Source organism: Lineus longissimus, chromosome 5, assembly GCF_910592395.1.
Source record: "Lineus longissimus chromosome 5, tnLinLong1.2, whole genome shotgun sequence".
Taxonomy (NCBI): domain Eukaryota; kingdom Metazoa; phylum Nemertea; class Pilidiophora; order Heteronemertea; family Lineidae; genus Lineus; species Lineus longissimus.
The window spans coordinates 22,275,120-22,291,670 of NC_088312.1; the positions used below are offsets into that span (position 1 = coordinate 22,275,120).

The 16,551-nt window shown below is 41.4% G+C and overlaps 2 protein-coding genes across 3 annotated transcripts; one reads left to right on the forward strand and one right to left on the reverse strand.

Annotated features, from left to right (window-relative positions):
* The first annotated feature begins 721 nt into the window (after positions 1-721).
* On the forward strand, positions 722-6,268 carry LOC135487934 (solute carrier family 35 member F2-like). 2 transcript variants are annotated; one of them, XM_064772228.1, is made up of 8 exons: positions 722-1,076; positions 1,743-1,849; positions 2,111-2,304; positions 2,667-2,829; positions 3,077-3,233; positions 3,792-3,847; positions 4,291-4,445; positions 4,940-6,268. In XM_064772228.1, the coding sequence occupies exons 1-8, from the start codon at positions 979-981 to the stop codon at positions 5,204-5,206; spliced, it is 1,197 nt and encodes a 398-aa protein (XP_064628298.1). In that variant the 5' UTR covers positions 722-978; the 3' UTR covers positions 5,207-6,268. The 2 variants fall into 2 exon arrangements, with proteins under 2 accessions (XP_064628298.1, XP_064628299.1); XM_064772229.1 differs by having other exon boundaries at positions 986-1,141.
* A 526-nt stretch (positions 6,269-6,794) lies between these two features.
* Positions 6,795-15,603, reverse strand: LOC135488615 (uncharacterized). Its single transcript, XM_064773259.1, has 10 exons — positions 15,458-15,603; positions 14,556-14,723; positions 13,896-14,132; positions 13,458-13,594; positions 12,955-13,136; positions 12,562-12,718; positions 11,896-11,937; positions 9,946-11,500; positions 7,941-8,032; positions 6,795-7,391 (listed from the first exon to the last, which is right to left on the reverse strand). The coding sequence occupies exons 1-10, from the start codon at positions 15,601-15,603 to the stop codon at positions 7,243-7,245; spliced, it is 2,865 nt and encodes a 954-aa protein (XP_064629329.1). The 3' UTR covers positions 6,795-7,242.
* Between the last annotated feature and the right edge of the window lie 948 nt (positions 15,604-16,551).

The window sequence follows — 16,551 nt, forward strand, 5'->3', positions numbered from 1 at the left end:
TGATGGTCCCGAGTCCCTTAAAGACTAAACTTCTGAAGGGGAATTATTCCTGTTGCACCAAATTAAATCACTCTAATATACCCCCACCGAGCCTCCATGCAATGTTACCGAAAGACGTTATACGTAGGCAAGGATAACCTATATATTGGGTCTTCGCCGTTAATACATGGGAATGAATTGAGCTCTAAGATTATCAAGTACAGAACATTCAAAAAGAAAGTGGAACTCGTCTCCTCGACAAGGGCGCCATCTCGTGTGTAGGTCTCGTTAGGGAGTTTCTCCCGAATGTACGCGATGATGAAGGACGTAACATCTATTTTAAAATGCGTTTCCAAAGTGATTGCATGAGAACAACCCATTTGTGTCGCATATCACTGGAAACGCCCGATTCCCCTGATTCTGCAGGATGTTAAATTGGGCATTTTATTTCTTTGAATAAATCATAAGCGTCGCATTTGCTCCTAGCTCTGTTCACCATCCCAAATGGCATTATTGCCAATTGGGCCGGACAATCACGGAAAACCCCAAATATTATACATTTCTTCCTGGATAATTCTTACAGTGACCATTCTCCCATGAAGGACAGTTGCTAACGCTACTCAAAAATAAAAAAAATCGAGGGTCAACCATTGAACTTTTGAGATATGTTGAATTGCACAAATCAGCGAAAAACGCACCAACTGGCACTGGACGGCATTTCAACACGGGGCCGACGCACATTCCAAGTTTAGTGTACACATACGTCGGCAACAACGGTAAATGCGTAGTTTCTTGTTAGCCGCCTATTAAGTAACGCTCTAGATTTCAGAAACTCCATAAAACATGTCTTTGCCAAAACAACTGCTAAATCAACACTGGCATACTGTGCGAATCAAGAAATCAATGATTTTTTTAGAAACTAAGGTTACTACCGCGCATGAATACAAAAAACCTCCCTAATGAGACTGAATTTGGTGAGCGCTATCAGCAGTACCAAACATGGACGACTCAAACTGTGAAAACGGTGGCGATTTTCACCAGAATAAGCTGGGGAAACTCGACCGATTGCGAGTATATTGGTTCTCAATAGACAGAAGGTATACTCAGAGAGATTCAAGATACAGAAAGCTTATCAAATAATGACGAAAACCATCTCTGCTCGGTAGGAATGGTGTTGCATGCTGGTGTTGTGAAAATCTCAATGAATGTCGTGGCGCAGCCAGGCCAGTACTGCAGTAGGGGTGGTAGTGTAGCATGGGCGGTGGGGGGGGGGGGGGGCAGCTCTGCTGATCTTGAGTGATCGGTGGGTTCTGCGCACGATTGAATCTGCCGTCCATTTTGTATACAACGACTGTCATCATACGTAATCATACAAAATCTTGTGTAACAGATTTGAATACAGACTACAGTACAGAGTGGGTGTGGCTAAAATTTTGTTACTTTAATTTATTTTTACAAACCATCTGTAATCGCACTCACAGCTCCATACAGGCGAATTGCCGAATGCAAATAGTTCAACCCAGGCCTCCGAGACAAAGACAAGGTAGTTCAGATCAGCATTGGACTGGTTACTACGAGAATATTTGAGAATGCACAAAGGCAATTTTGGAGGGCAAATGACTGCCAGTCCAGTGCCATGCCCCATGGCTGTGGTGAACGAATTTGATTCGAGCTCCGCCTCCTGCTTTTGAACAACGCCCAGTACACATTGTCCAAAGCAAAATTATTTTGCATAAACAGTCATGTTTGCTATCTGCTTGCAGAAAACTTGTGCGAGCGTTGTGCTTTGGTCAGGTCTTGTCCTTGCTGTTATGTGGTACCGCTGTGACCAGTGGCTTACTCCAAGAACACAACGTCTCAATCCCCACAGGTAAGACCAATACAACCAATGTATTTGTAAGCACGCACCAATGGTCACTCGACTCGAATTCTCTGTTATTTGAAGACGTAAAAAAGGTACATGGTGTGTCATACTACACACATATTAAGTGAAAGAACCTCTGTCATATCTTAGAAGGTGTGAAACCTAAATTTTTCAGCATTTTATTAAGAACAAGTATCTTGAGAAGTGCGTCTTCTTCTTCTTGTCAATTAACACTACAAGCTACTAAATCTGTCCCTTATTTTCAAGCCCAGAGTTTCCTGAACTATGTGCTGCTGGGCTTAATCTATGCCCCAATGTTGGCGTGTCGGAAGAATAAGGATAACATCTTGGTGATATTACGAGAGCGTGGCTGGAAATACCTCCTGCTTGGTATAATTGACGTGGAAGGCAACTACCTCATTGTCAATGCATATCATTATACCACAGTCACTAGTGTTCAGGTCAGTTACAGGGTCGAATCAGTGAACTGAACCAGCTGAGCGTTTCAATATGTTTTGCTGTAGATAAGGTTTGATAGATTTAGTCCTGAAAGTTGAATACTATAGATTCATGCACTTGATTGGGAACAACGTTTACATGACGTAGTGTTGGCCGTCGTCACGTCACCATGCATTTTACATTACTGTAACGTGATGAGACGCGACGTTTTCGTAAACGTTGGTCCCAATCAAGTGCATGGATCTATAGTTATCAAAATCAGACACAAAAATGATCATAGCAAAAGCTCTCTTCGTACAATTTTGTCTGAACAAAATGACCCTCATCTGTTTTCTTTGTGTAATCTATTTCTGGTTTATTTCAGCTCCTGGACTGTTTTACAATTCCCGTGGTTCTCATTCTGTCATGGCTGATCCTAAAAGTCAAATACAAACTAGTCCATATTATTGGTGTATTAGTCTGTCTTGCCGGTGTAGGCTCTCTTGTTGGTGCTGATATTTTAACAAATAAAAATGGATCAGAGCAAGGTAGGTCAAGGTCAATACGTTTGGTGAAGGTCAAAGTCTGTGTTGTTAATTTCAGGGTCAGCTTGCAAACCATTAGATTAATATGATCAAAGGTTGTGTGACAATGGTCAGCACAGGCCTCCTATTTTCCCCTTTTATAGTCGACATGGTGTTTTCCCAGTGATTTGTTTGAATAATTTCAAAACCCAATAACTTTAATCATTGCAATCTGTCCTCAGATTTCCCTAAAATATTTTTGTATTTGCAGCTGTGAATATGGTGCTTGGTGATCTCCTCTGTCTCGGTGGTGCAACGCTTTATGGCATTTCAAACGTCGCTGAAGAGTTTGTGGTGAAAAGTTTCGATCAGGTTGAGTTTCTTGGAATGATAGGAATATTTGGCAGTTTGATAAGTGGATTGCAAGTGTAAGTTGTCAAAATAAAATACACAAATTGGAAAGATGTGTTATATCTCTGCATGTGCAGGACACCATCTTATTGGGGACAATGGCTTTTGTCCCATATTGGTCATTTCTATATAGTTTGACCTCTGTAATCAGGACACCTCCCTAAAAAGAACACAATTTTTCAGCCTCAATGGTGTCCTTAATGTATGAAGGTTCTACTCACTGTTGTCAGAATTATCTTTTAAACTTGGCTTCTTGTGTGTCCTGGCCATTTGGCATTACATGTACAGTAGAACCTCTCTATCAAGGACCCCTTTGGGACTGAAAAGTGCTGTCCTTAATAGAGAGGTGTCCTGATTAGATAGGTCAAATTGAATAGAAACAACCGCTTTGGGACCAAAACTTGTGTCCTTGATAGAGAGGTTGTCCTTAATAGAGAGGTGTCCACCAAGGGAGGTTCCACGGTACATACATTCGGATTATTCACTACAGGTACAACGGTTATTATTGAAACTTTGAACGAAGCAACTAATGTGTCATAATGTATGTTATCATATTCTAACAATTTGTCTTTCAGAGGATTACTGGAAAGAGATGCTGTTAGTGAAGTTGACTTCACTTCCTATAAAATAGGTAAGAATTCATCTTATAAGCAATAAAACTCTGTGTGTGACAAAAAGTAAAAATATCAATAAATGTACCTGAAAAAAACCCAGTTTTACCGCGGTTTTGCATAGGTATTTTCCAAATAAGGGTTCATCAACAAGCATTTGAATGCTGAAATGAAGAAATTAAACATACAATTCAACACTTCTGCTGAATTGCCTAATTCAGTACTCAGATAGATTTCAGCTGAACAGATATTTTAGTTGTTCATGGAACATTTTGGTTCAGATGGAATTTGGAATTGACTTTCTGAAACTCGAGTCACATAGGTTTTACCAAGAAGATTCATATCGCCCAAAAAAATTGGCATGACATTTTTCATCCTATTTTCTAATGTATTTGCAGTTGTTCATATGTTGTGCTGTTAAGATGCCCGTAAAGGTTTATTTCTTCTCCTGCCCTTCTTTCAGTCCTCCTCCTCCTGGGCTTCGTCGCTTGTCTCTTCTTCTACTACACATTCTTGCCGGTTGTGATAAAAGCCACAAGCGCTGCCACAGTCAATCTGAACATTTTGTCGGCTGATTTTTATTCATTACTCTTTGGAATATTCTTGTTCAGATACACAGTAAGTACTTGAATTGTCCATCGAGATGACCTTGCTGAATAACAAGAGTTTTATATCGGGCCTTTCTGAAGACAGAGATGACCTGCCACAGCAAAACCTGGCACCTGTCGCTCTGAGCTTGGCAGGTAGAGACAAACTGGTTGTTCATTTCACTGTTGTCTGTCTGCCTGCCTTTTGTGAAATCTGAGCAGATCCATTTCTTCCAATGTCTCCTGGTTTCATTAGGCTAATCTTCTGTGGGACATGCGCCTTGTTTTGCTGTGACAGGTAACATATAAGACACTGATGAGATGTTAAACCCTGCTGGTCAGGATGGGGTATGAAGTGTTGAGGAATCATGTAGTACTTTGGGATGTATTTTTCTGGGGGGGGGGGGGACTTGTAGAGACTAGTCCATGGGTATGGTATCTGTAAATTCAAGATTTTGTGTGTATGATTAAGATTAAATGACATGTCGTGTGAGTATGAATTAACTAGACACTCCTTTCTTTCAGTTCCATCCCCTTTACTACGTTGCATTTGTGCTGATTCTCGGCGGGGTTGTGGTCTACTGCTCAAAAGAAACTCCCCAGCGCGTCACAGATCAAAATGACACCACTGTGGAACACTTGCAGCATATCGTTGAGGAGCCGCCAACGACTCATAGCAGAGTTTCTGATGAGGATGAGGTCAATCTTACTGTACATGCTGAAGAATCATCACTGAACGCAACTCCTGATGTTTCACCTGATGAAAAAACTCCATTGAATACCAATGGATAAGAAAAGTTATTTTTGTGAACATGATTATTTTAAGCACGCTTTCAACTGTCATGTGTGTTGAAAGTTTAACCATGGGATCTTGAGCATGATAATAAGATCAGTGTACTATAACAGAATGTGTCATAATTGATTTTGTTGATTGAAGGGTTATGTTTTAATATATCATTCTATTTATGCATGCCATTAGCTGAGAAGCGTGTATTTTTACTGTCTTTTTGATATAATTTTCTTGAACCATTATACTGACTTACAAGTTCAGATCAGTTATGTCATATTATGTTCTTCCTAAATGTAAAAGGTAATAATATACAATATATACAGAAGTATGATTTCAATAGTGGAAAAGTGTTTCAAATTATTTTTGTTTCACTTCCATTTGGACATTCTAATGAGTATTTTATCATAAAATCTTGTCTCTGTTGCTATGCCTAATTGTATCTAAAGAAAATTGTTTTGTATTGTCATGAAATTTATCACTTTTTTGATAATTATTTTATTATGATTTTATGTTACAATGTCTGGTTTGGTCTGACTGTTGAAAGTTGAGACAATCACTTCCATGCAGTCTTAGAATCAGGAAATCACTAAGTCTAATCTTAAACCATCCAGTGGCTTTAGATTTTATATAATGAGGACATGTAAGTGTTATATTTATTAATTTCTCATTCCAAAAGGGAATATATTTACCCATTTTTCCTGCTCTCAAAAAGCTAACATAACAAATGTGATTTAGTTTCTATTCATACCATGTTGTGATATAATGAAATATTCTTATTGAAAAGAATATGACAAATATTCTTGTTGAAAATAAAGAATATGACAAATATTCTTGTTGAAAATAAAGAATATGACAAATATTCTTGTTGAAAATAAAGAATATGACAAATATTCTTGTTGATAATAAAGAATATGACAAATATTCTTGTTGAAAATAAAGAATATGACAAATATTCTTGTTGAAAATAAAGAATATGACAAATATTCTTGTTGAAAATAAAGAATATGACAAATATTCTTGTTGAAAATAAAGAATATGACAAATATTCTTGTTGAAAATAAAGAATATGACAACGAGAAATGCATTTTGGAATTTTTCATTTGCAAAAACTCACTAATGACACTGACAGCCCATGTCGGGAGGAGCTCCATTACCTCTCGGATTGGTATGAGTAACTATGGAGTACTTGGTACTTGTCCTACCACAGTCAAATGACTTTAGGCAACCACCTATTCATCTGGGCACAACTGTGCACCAGTCATTTACATGTAGTTAACCGTGTGCACTGACAACGAATCCAACTCCACGCAGCGATTGTGAAATCTGACTGAGAAGGATGCTCACAAAGTCTGCATGTTTAGCAACTTCAGTATCACTACAATTACCAGACATGACACATTTGTTAAAAAAAGCTTAAAGGACCATTGACATTACTAAGGGCGATATTACCCAGCTGTCGGCTGCCTAGTCACCTCCTATTCGACGAAAGTAGTAACCATCAACAAATTGCACAAAAAAGGAAAAAATTCAAAATCTGACTGAATTATCGCGCTTTTCCGATTTGACCCGAGTTGGCTCTCCTTACATCAACCATTTCCACGTGGAACGATGCACTAGTAAGGTGTTTCCTCGAGCTAGGGTCTTGGTGCTGATATCGATTTTTCCGAAGTCACGCTGATGGCTCTTGATTACCCCGCAACTGCGACGATAAATGGAAATGCCGTTGCGTCTTAATAGCGGGGTGACGTGAATTCGGATCTCGGCGTGCACTGGTCTTTCGCGCCAAGACTTGTGCGAAATAGAAATAACGAATAACGCGTTTTTCTACTATCTTAAACAAAATTGGATAAGCATCAAACACGTTGAGAAAGAAAGTTTACTGCTGGACCAGAGGAAGAACAAACATACTGCAATAAAAAGCCGCCCATTCCTTTAAAATATTTCATCACATTAGCAGTTCCAGCCCAGTGTAGAAGTTTGAAATGACGGCCGAGAATAGGATAGGGGTGGTAGGATGCATACGTCTCAAGTTCTAAGTTTACTGTATGTTTTTTGTTTGTCCTTTCGTTCCAATTCTCTTTGCTTTGGTCAGGCACAGCTGGCATACTATGACAACCGTGTCTATTAGTTCAATCACGGTCAGACAGCTCCCGCCAACCAAAAGTCCCATGGACCCTCCGATGTCACCTGAAAAAAAATGAAAATAGGCCCTTGTTCATGAACAACATAAGGTAGGCTACGTGGTCTTGTTGAGGCAAGAACTGCGTGTGCATCCTCACTCTTTCATGTCTTTGACTTTTTACCGCATTGAAGAGATGCTAAAACCTCCGATCTCCGGGCGCCCCAATGGCTCCTTGGGTGCGGGACATAAGCAGGAAGCTTTTTCCTACTTCTAAACGGTTTCTCTAACCTTTTCCTGATTTATCCGACAAGTCCGAGGTGGATTTCTATAAACCTGTGAACAATACCAGGGCTTCCCAAAATAGTCATTATGATCTTTAATGACCTATTTTGGGAAGCCCAGGTATTTTTCAAAGGTGTTTTAGAAATCCGACCTTTCAGGGAAAAGTCGAACTTGTGTCGGATAAATCAGGAAAAGGTGAGAGAAACCGTTGAGAACTAGAAAAAGCCTCCTTCTCGTGCATGTGCCCAGAATCACGGCGTCAAGCGTTGCCTTGGTTAACAGCGCAGGCTGACCTTTGCTCAAAGGTACGAATAGCTATGAGTTACGCTTACTGAGTAAGGCGACAATGTCATACGCCAACTGCTGCTCCACCTTTCGGTACGACATTTCCTGGAAGTACATGTCCACCTCCGCGAAGTTGTTCCTGAAGTAGAAAGGAAGACGTAAGAGACAGTGAGTGACTTAGTGAGAAAATCGTCGCTAGGCTATTTGATTATGGCATTTAGGAATATGCAAAATCTGAAACTGAATTTGAGATTTTTCAGTAAGATACCATTACCACCATTGGATGTAAATTTCAGCCTTGCTGCTGTGAGCACCGATATTAATCTAGATACACCCAGAGACTGTTTTTGTTGATTTTGATCATAAAGAAGTCGACTAGTAAAGCCTACGGTGTGCTGTACACCATGAAGACTACTTTTATCACGTTGGCATCTTGTTGCTCTTCCACAGAAATGTTTATTTCTTTTAACATGTTGCACAGACAAAACAATGTACATGTACATGTACATAGACGGCGTGGGGGTTTAAATGCTGCATCCGTTTCAAAGTCATTAACCTCACTCAGCATTTGGAGGGGGGCCAAGTTGGTAACAACGGCACCTCCACATGGAGCTGAATGGCACCAAGTATCTTTAACCCATACTTGATGGTATACCAAGTATCTTTAACCCATACTTGATGGTATACCAAGTATCTTTAACCCATACTCGATGGTATACCAAGTATCTTTAACCCATACTCGATGGTATACCAAGTATCTTTAACCCATACTCGATGGTATACCAAGTATCTTTAACCCATACTTGATGGTATTCCAAGTATCTTTAACCCATACATGATGGTATACCAAGTATCTTTAACCCATACTCGATGGTATACCAAGTATCTTTAACCCATACTTGATGGTATACCAAGTATCTTTAACCCATACTCGATGGTATACCAAGTATCTTTAACCCATACTTGATGGTATACCAAGTATCTTTAACCCATACATGATGGTATACCAAGTATCTTTAACCCATACTCGATGGTATACCAAGTATCTTTAACCCATACTCGATGGTATACCAAGTATCTTTAACCCATACTTGATGGTATACCAAGTATCTTTAACCCATACTTGATGGTATACCAAGTAATTTAACCCATACTTGATGGTATACCAAGTATCTTTAACCCATACTTGATGGTATACCAAGTATCTTTAACCCATACTTGATGGTATACCAAGTATCTTTAACCCATACTCGATGGTATACCAAGTATCTTTAACCCATACTCGATGGTATACCAAGTATCTTTAACCCATACTCGATGGTATACCAAGTATCTTTAACCCATACTCGATGGTATACCAAGTATCTTTAACCCATACTTGATGGTATACCAAGTATCTTTAACCCATACTCGATGGTATACCAAGTATCTTTAACCCATACTCGATGGTATACCAAGTATCTTTAACCCATACTTGATGGTATACCAAGTATCTTTAACCCATACTTGATGGTATACCAAGTATCTTTAACCCATACTTGATGGTATACCAAGTATCTTTAACCCATACTTGATGGTATACCAAGTATCTTTAACCCATACTTGATGGTATACCAAGTATCTTTAACCCATACTTGATGGTATACCAAGTATCTTTAACCCATACTTGATGGTATACCAAGTATCTTTAACCCATACTCGATGGTATACCAAGTATCTTTAACCCATACTCGATGGTATACCAAGTATCTTTAACCCATACTCGATGGTATCTTTAACCCATACTTGATGGTATACCAAGTATCTTTAACCCATACTTGATGGTATACCAAGTATCTTTAACCCATACTTGATGGTATACCAAGTATCTTTAACCCATACTCGATGGTATGCCAAGTATCTTTAACCCACACTCGATGGTATACCAAGTATCTTTAACCCATACTCGATGGTATACCAAGTATCTTTAACCCATACTCGATGGTATACCAAGTATCTTTAACCCATACTTGATGGTACCTTTCTGGACTCCAGTCAAACGAGATGACTTACTTATAGAATGTTCCGGTTGGCTCCAGTTCTCCAGAATACTCATCCAGCGATGCTTTCAGGTCCTCAAACTCCGGGGCAATGACCTCTACCACTCTCTCAAGGTCACCTTTCACTTGATCGAAATACTGCCTCCAGTAAACTTTCTGAACTTTTGTAGAGATCATATACCAGCATGCATTTATGTCCAGAGCGACCTCGGTCATTTTCTCTCCATTCTTCCGCCTGGTGTTTGGCACAGCCCCTGGGACCCATGTTATTTCGTTGTTTGCAAGATGACTGGCTAAATATACGTAGTTTTCCCACACATCGAAGATCTCCTTCAAACGCGCGAATCTCGCATTGGCCTCCGTTAGGTACTCCCGAAGTTTATAAATCGTGTACTGAAAGCGTTCGGATCTGATTCCTTGGTCAGCTGCTTTGCCATCTTTTGCAATCTTGCTCATGTCCAAAAGTCCCTTATCCTTAAGGTTATCAACCCAGGCCTCGTATTTTGCATTTATTTTGAAGTCAGAGAACCTGAAATCCAGGTCGTTAATCATTCCGTCAGTCATTGCTTTAGAAGCTGCCTCGTGCTGAAGCATTGTTTGGTTCTTCCAATCCACATACTCCATCGCGCCTTGGAGAAACTTCTTCATCACTTCGACTCGTTTATTGGCTAATTTCAGCGTATCCGTTATAAACGAATCCCTCTTCGCCGTAAATGTTGCCCAGTCGACCGGTTTTGTCGAATCGTGCGAGTTCAATGTGTCGAGGAGAGTTTTCACGTGGGCTTGGTTGGCTTCGGCGAGGTTGTAGTATTCATTGCAGCGTCCCTTATTCAATACATTCTCCGCTGAATCAACGATTGGCTTTTTGAAGAAGAAGCCATCGTAAGTTGGTAAGTCCGCGACGATGTCTGCTGGCGTCAAGTACGGCATGACTGGAGAAGCGGAAGTGTATCTCTCCTGGATATCCTTTAACGTGCTGACGGAGTCGCGGAGAGTGGAATTCATGTTTTTCAGCTCAAATTTCACCATCCGTACGAAGTCTCCTTCGTCCGTTGTCGGGGATCGTTTCTGGCTTGTAATGATCTTGAGTGCCTCTTCGACGTTCATGGCTAATGTCTTTGCTCCCAGCGTCACATCAGGGAAGCGTAGTGAGGCCGGACTGTAGAAGAACTCATCATATATTTGACCCATCACCCCGAAATATCGTGCCGTTTTGTTCAGGGAGTGTTTACACCTGTCAGCCATCTTCGTAAAGTTTTCCCTGTGCTTGTTGACGTCAGCAGAAAATATTTCGCCGTATACCTTTCGGGCGTTAACTGCTGTTTCTTTAAACGTTTTCATTGGACCTAAATACTTCTGGTACAAATTTGTGTCGGTGTTGCTGCGGAGGTCACGGGCCTCCTGGTTGGCCTTCATCATCTTCTCCAGGAAATTACCGTCAAGTTTTGTGATGTCGTTTTTGGAGGTCTTCAGGAACGAAAAGCTTGTCGGGAAGTTTCCGGATTCGCATGGAGCGTCACAGACGACACACCCTGTGTTGGTGATGTTTGTGGTAGTGCTTTCGATACCTAAGAACAAAATAGAAAATCCCTGCTTACTGTTCGGGTACGGTATGAAGGAGTCTCATAGCCTACAGTGGTTAACACTGCTGGCTACCACGCAATTGGGCCCGCGGGTTCGATCCCGGGGAGAACCCAGGATTGTATTTCTGGATGTACCGGGATGACTTTCAAGGAACTAAAATACCTGGCTTTTCACAGTCATTCGAATGAGACTTAAAACCGAGTTTCTTTGGTGTCTATCTGGTGTCTATGCCAGGGGAGGTAATAGACCCCAGCACCAAGTGAGAATCATGAGTACAGCTTGCGTGGACTCAACCTCTGGCTTCGTCGACCAATTGGTGCCTAACCATAAATCACCCCCAAGCGCCAGAGCGAACGCTGAAGAAGAAGAACACACTTACCGTTACACGATAACGAATCTGCCACTGTACAGAGCGGAGTACCTGAAAAGGCGAAGAATGTTCAGTGAAATGTGACAAGGCATGACATGCACATCTTCAAAGTCTGAAGGTAGCAAACTTTAGGCGGATCTGCCCTGCCTGTGTCTGTACTATGAGTTCATCCGCACCCAGTGAGGCGAGCCATTGATCTTTTATGATACACAAGTCGATATTTTGGTCCTTCGCAAGCAAAATAAGTAATGAGAAGGAACATATGTGGAAAAGGAGAGATAAATATTTTCAAAAAGGTTGTACATGGATATGTTTCGCTTCTGTTCAGGACTGGTATACTCCATCTCAAATGAACGATACGAAGGGAACATAAATAGCAAATGCCAGTATTAAAAACTCATATACATGATGTTTCAAGCATGATCTCGATTGTATGAATCTAGCTGGTATATAATGCTTGTTGGTTTGATAGAAGGGTGATACCGGGTTCTTCTGTAAGTCACACAACTGAATGATTATGCAAAGGCTAAATTTCGGATGAAAGAAATATGAAAAACCTCAGTGCCTGCAAAGTGCCCTTCTTTGAACATCAAACTTGAACTTTTAACTTCGTCGCCTCGGCCGGCCATACCCATTGACCCACCCTATCTTCAATTGGAACCCATTCCTCCTTACCGTCATCCTTCCAGCGCGAAGACTTCCTGCACCCGCACCTCTCCACAAACTTCCTGGCCTCACAATCTTCAAGACATGCCAGCTGCGAGTAACTGTCAAAATACTTTAGTTTGGTCCCATGCGTACAATTTGTTGTCTTGCTGTTGATCCGAAGTGTCTGAAATATGCACACAAAAAACTACATCATGGAAATCAGTCAATAATCAGCCGGAATTTCAGTTTTACTAGGGGGAGGGGAAGTACGGGATGGGATATAGATGTCAACATTAGGCCCCTTAATTGTTCCAATCTCCAAGCCACGCCATTGGTATGGATTGCTTAGTGATACTTGCAGCGTGTACTGACTCTGCTAGCTATCCTCCCATTGGGAGATAGTCTTTGGCCATGACATACCTCGTCATAACTTAAGCCAACAAACGTATATGTTCCAGGGGCGATACCTTCTCCTTGCGATCCGAATACAGGAAGGTCACCAGGCTCGTAGACCACCACTTTGAAGCCCGCGGATGCGTGTGGACCCGGGGAGTATTCATAACTTTCAGTGTTTAGGAGTAAATTGAGTCCCGCTTTTGAACCTAAAATGAAGATGAAACCTATTAAACGGGAAACGACGCTTAATCCGGTAACCCTGAGTTTCACTTTTTTAAATATCACCGCACTTCCCTTGGAGTCGAACAATGGACTCCTGATACATGTACTTGCATCGTGCTGTTTTGGTTTCATGCTACTAGCATTCTTTCAAATGGTCATTCTCGGAACACAGACGAGTTCTTCGTCTCGGTCACAAACACCTGTAATATGGATTCGGCTTATAATCCAACATGGCCGCCAGAATCCAAAATGGTTCTTGAAATATACTAGTATTTACTGAGTGGTTTCGACCTTTTTTTACTGACCTGCCGTTTTCGTGTCTGGCAGTTTGTACACGCCTGTCGTTGGAGACTTCAGACCTTTGAATTTGTAGCACAGTCCGTGGTCTGTCATGATCGGATCGAAGTTTTCCCAGCTGCAATTTTCGTTACCAAAGCGACACCTGAAATGATGTGCACAAGCACCAACCGGTGTGAATAATTTAGAAACGAATATCATACATTCCTTGCAGGTTGTGTTTCAAAGTACTTCAAAGCACCGACAAATAAGGTGATTTTTATGTCCAAATATTAAGAGACGAGTTGTTTTGAGTTGAATCTATTTACAGAAACTTAACAGACGAGATCCATTTTTCTGAAATATTCATGGCAAGCCAACCATTAGAAGTCTGACCCCGTAAAGCTGTGCCTATGATTTCAGCTGCTGAGAGTGCCAGAAAGGCTGATTTGAAGACATGTCCATACCTGGCGATCATGTCTTGTGGCAGATGCCCGAGATGGCTGAGAAGATACTCCCACGTTTTATTCAAGAATGCTTCATAATTTGCTTTGCTTTTCGTACAAAGTCCGACCGGGGGTTTGGGCGTGATGGGTGTTGTGGCGTTTGGGTCAGACTTTTGGACGCTGACATGGGGAGTCAATTCCTTGTTGAAGAATTGTTCTAAGTAGGAGTTCGACTTATCCTTAACTGCAGCACTAAATCTGAAATTAGTGAGACAGTGGGCTGTTAACGCTAGCGTTTGTCCAATGCCGATTGGGCAAGTGGTTCCGGGTTGTTCCCCTATTGAAAAGTCATTGTCTCTCTGGCTCATGTCTATTGCGTAAAAACACTGAAATATGGGGACCGACCAAACACCTTACATCATTCGACAACAATTTCGGCTGGAAAACTTAATCATGCATTTTGTCCCCGGATATTCAACTTCACTAACGCGACCATTCAACCTCGGTCCCATGAGTGGTCGTGTTACCGGGGTTCCACTGTATTATCAAAAATATATGAGGCGAGTTTAGATATTTTTGTTATCATATGGCAAGCGTTAAATATATCGGTACCTTCAATAGCAAGTTTATCTTTTGAAATAGCCATTAATATGAAGTTAAACGTAAGAGCATCAAACCTACTTGAATTGGTTCTGGTTGCAAATGGCTATGACGGGGAACTTCAGTGTATCATTGAATACAATATCAACGGAGACAAGGATTGGTTCCTTTGAGTAGAAGCGCACTCGTTCCTGGATCTGGTAGACGAGGTAAACACTGGCGACGAGAATGACCACTGCCCATGCAAGTCTGATGTGGGAAGAAAGGTTAAGGTTACTTTCGTCGGAAATTCGCTTGCAAGTGAAAACGTAGCAGCCGCAGAAAAGCTAGTGCGATGCAATGGAAATAGACTGCCGCTCGTCAGCGTAAAAAGAACCAGTCAGTCGTATCCTTCCCCCGTGCACACGCTCGCCCTCGTGGGTGCATGGAGCTGGGCTATATCACCCAAAATCTCGGCTCCCGCCTCGGTTTTAGCCTTCATTAAGCTCCACCCTCGCGGTGTTTAATGAGACAACCAATACCTCCACTTTGGTTTCAAATGCTTGTTACTATACCGCTAACTATGAGATCTTTAAAAAATGGCCCTTGTCGGGAATTTTCAGGCCGGAACGTGTCCTGGAGGCCAGTGTATTAAGGTATGGACGTCGTAGGAATGCAGGACCCCATACAATAGCTGTGTATTGTCAACGAATGTGGTTAATGGTTTGTTTAGGGTTAACTACAGAATCTTCAACAAAGGAACTCGGCGACTCTATTCACTTTAACAAAAGGACCGGACTTAGATTCCCAGAGACTTGTATTTCTTTTACACTTGTATGTCGCGCGACATCGAGCCATCAAGTCCCCGAGCGCCAACGCGAACGCCCAGCCATTGTCCGAGCTCCTGATCACGATGTCGAGCAATGGGACAGGCTTTCCCCTTTGCGGGGTATTTGTGAGAACTCACTTATTCGATTCACAAAGGTGCATGCGCCCACGCCTACCTTCTGAAAAGGCCTGCCTGGTGCATGGTGACAAAGCGCACCCCATGAAAGGTGGTATCCTGGGTGAAGCCATGCCAGATATTGCTAGCTGATACATCGGGAGTTTCCGCACTCTCCTCATATGTCGAATCCTTGGCTTTGACCATGGCGACAGATTTCTGCAGAAAAATTGTACATCGTATATACATGTATACCTGTAAATTGTTAGTGTTTTTATTTCAAAAGCGGAACAACTGAAATCTTTGTGGGGAAGTCGAGTTAATTTTCCGTGCGAGTGGCAATCACTCGTTTGTGGAACATCGAAGGTCACTGCATCCGGAACTTAGGCCAAATTAAATTTTTCAACCAAATTCAATGTGAATGTGGTCACCTGAGGCTGAGGGATATGGATTCATACCGGTGATAAACCATTCAATGGGAACTTGTGTATCAGTCATAGGCTGTGTATTTATTAGATATAACACAATTTTATATTCTTTTGTCCCCCCCCCCTCCCCTTGTATAATCTGAGACTGAAGTTGAATTAGAAAATCAGAAAAAAATAGAGTTTTTTTTAAAATCCCCCTCCCACCACCCACATAGGTTTTGAGATTGAGGGGAAAAAATTCTACTTTTAAAAAAATCCCCCCCTCCCCATAGGTTTTGGCTCTGAAGTTTCGTAATCCAACTTGCCTAGAGGCGCTAATTTTTAAATTTCGTCACTGAGCGAGTTTGGGTCAATAGCTCTCTGCCTGTCCTGACGACCATCGTGAAGTCCTGGTGTGTCCCATGCGCGTGGAGATCAACCAGTCAATAGAAGAAGAAGAAGAAAACCAGTCAATAGCACTCGATCGATTCCTACAAAAAACACACATATAACCCTTAATATAAAGTGATACTTGTATTATTTTTCTGATTGTGTGTATCAATTTATTCAGGGTTGCTAGATCGGTAAGATTTTGGTGAGCTGTGAGCTACGAATCGTGGAGTAGCAGATCCAATATGGCGGCCTGTATTTGCTGTCAGGTTACGACATACGTATACGCAACTGTGCAGGAGTGTTTGTTCATAATAAAAGCGTGGAGGTACTATTAAAAGTTTTAAAAACTGAAAAA

Coding starts and splice junctions, on each gene's coding strand:
- LOC135488615 (XM_064773259.1), bottom strand. CDS start 15,603: ATGGTCAAAGCCAAGGATTCGACATATGAGGAGAGTGCGGAAACTCCC. Junction 13,137..13,457: donor GCCAGACACGAAAACGGCAG/GTCAGTAAAAAA, acceptor TCTTCATTTTAG/GTTCAAAAGCGGGACTCAAT. Junction 11,501..11,895: donor AGATTCGTTATCGTGTAACG/GTAAGTGTGTTC, acceptor TTTTGTTCTTAG/GTATCGAAAGCACTACCACA.
- LOC135487934 (XM_064772228.1), top strand. CDS start 979: ATGGACGACTCAAACTGTGAAAACGGTGGCGATTTTCACCAGAATAAG. Junction 3,848..4,290: donor CTTCACTTCCTATAAAATAG/GTAAGAATTCAT, acceptor CCCTTCTTTCAG/TCCTCCTCCTCCTGGGCTTC. Junction 4,446..4,939: donor TATTCTTGTTCAGATACACA/GTAAGTACTTGA, acceptor CCTTTCTTTCAG/TTCCATCCCCTTTACTACGT.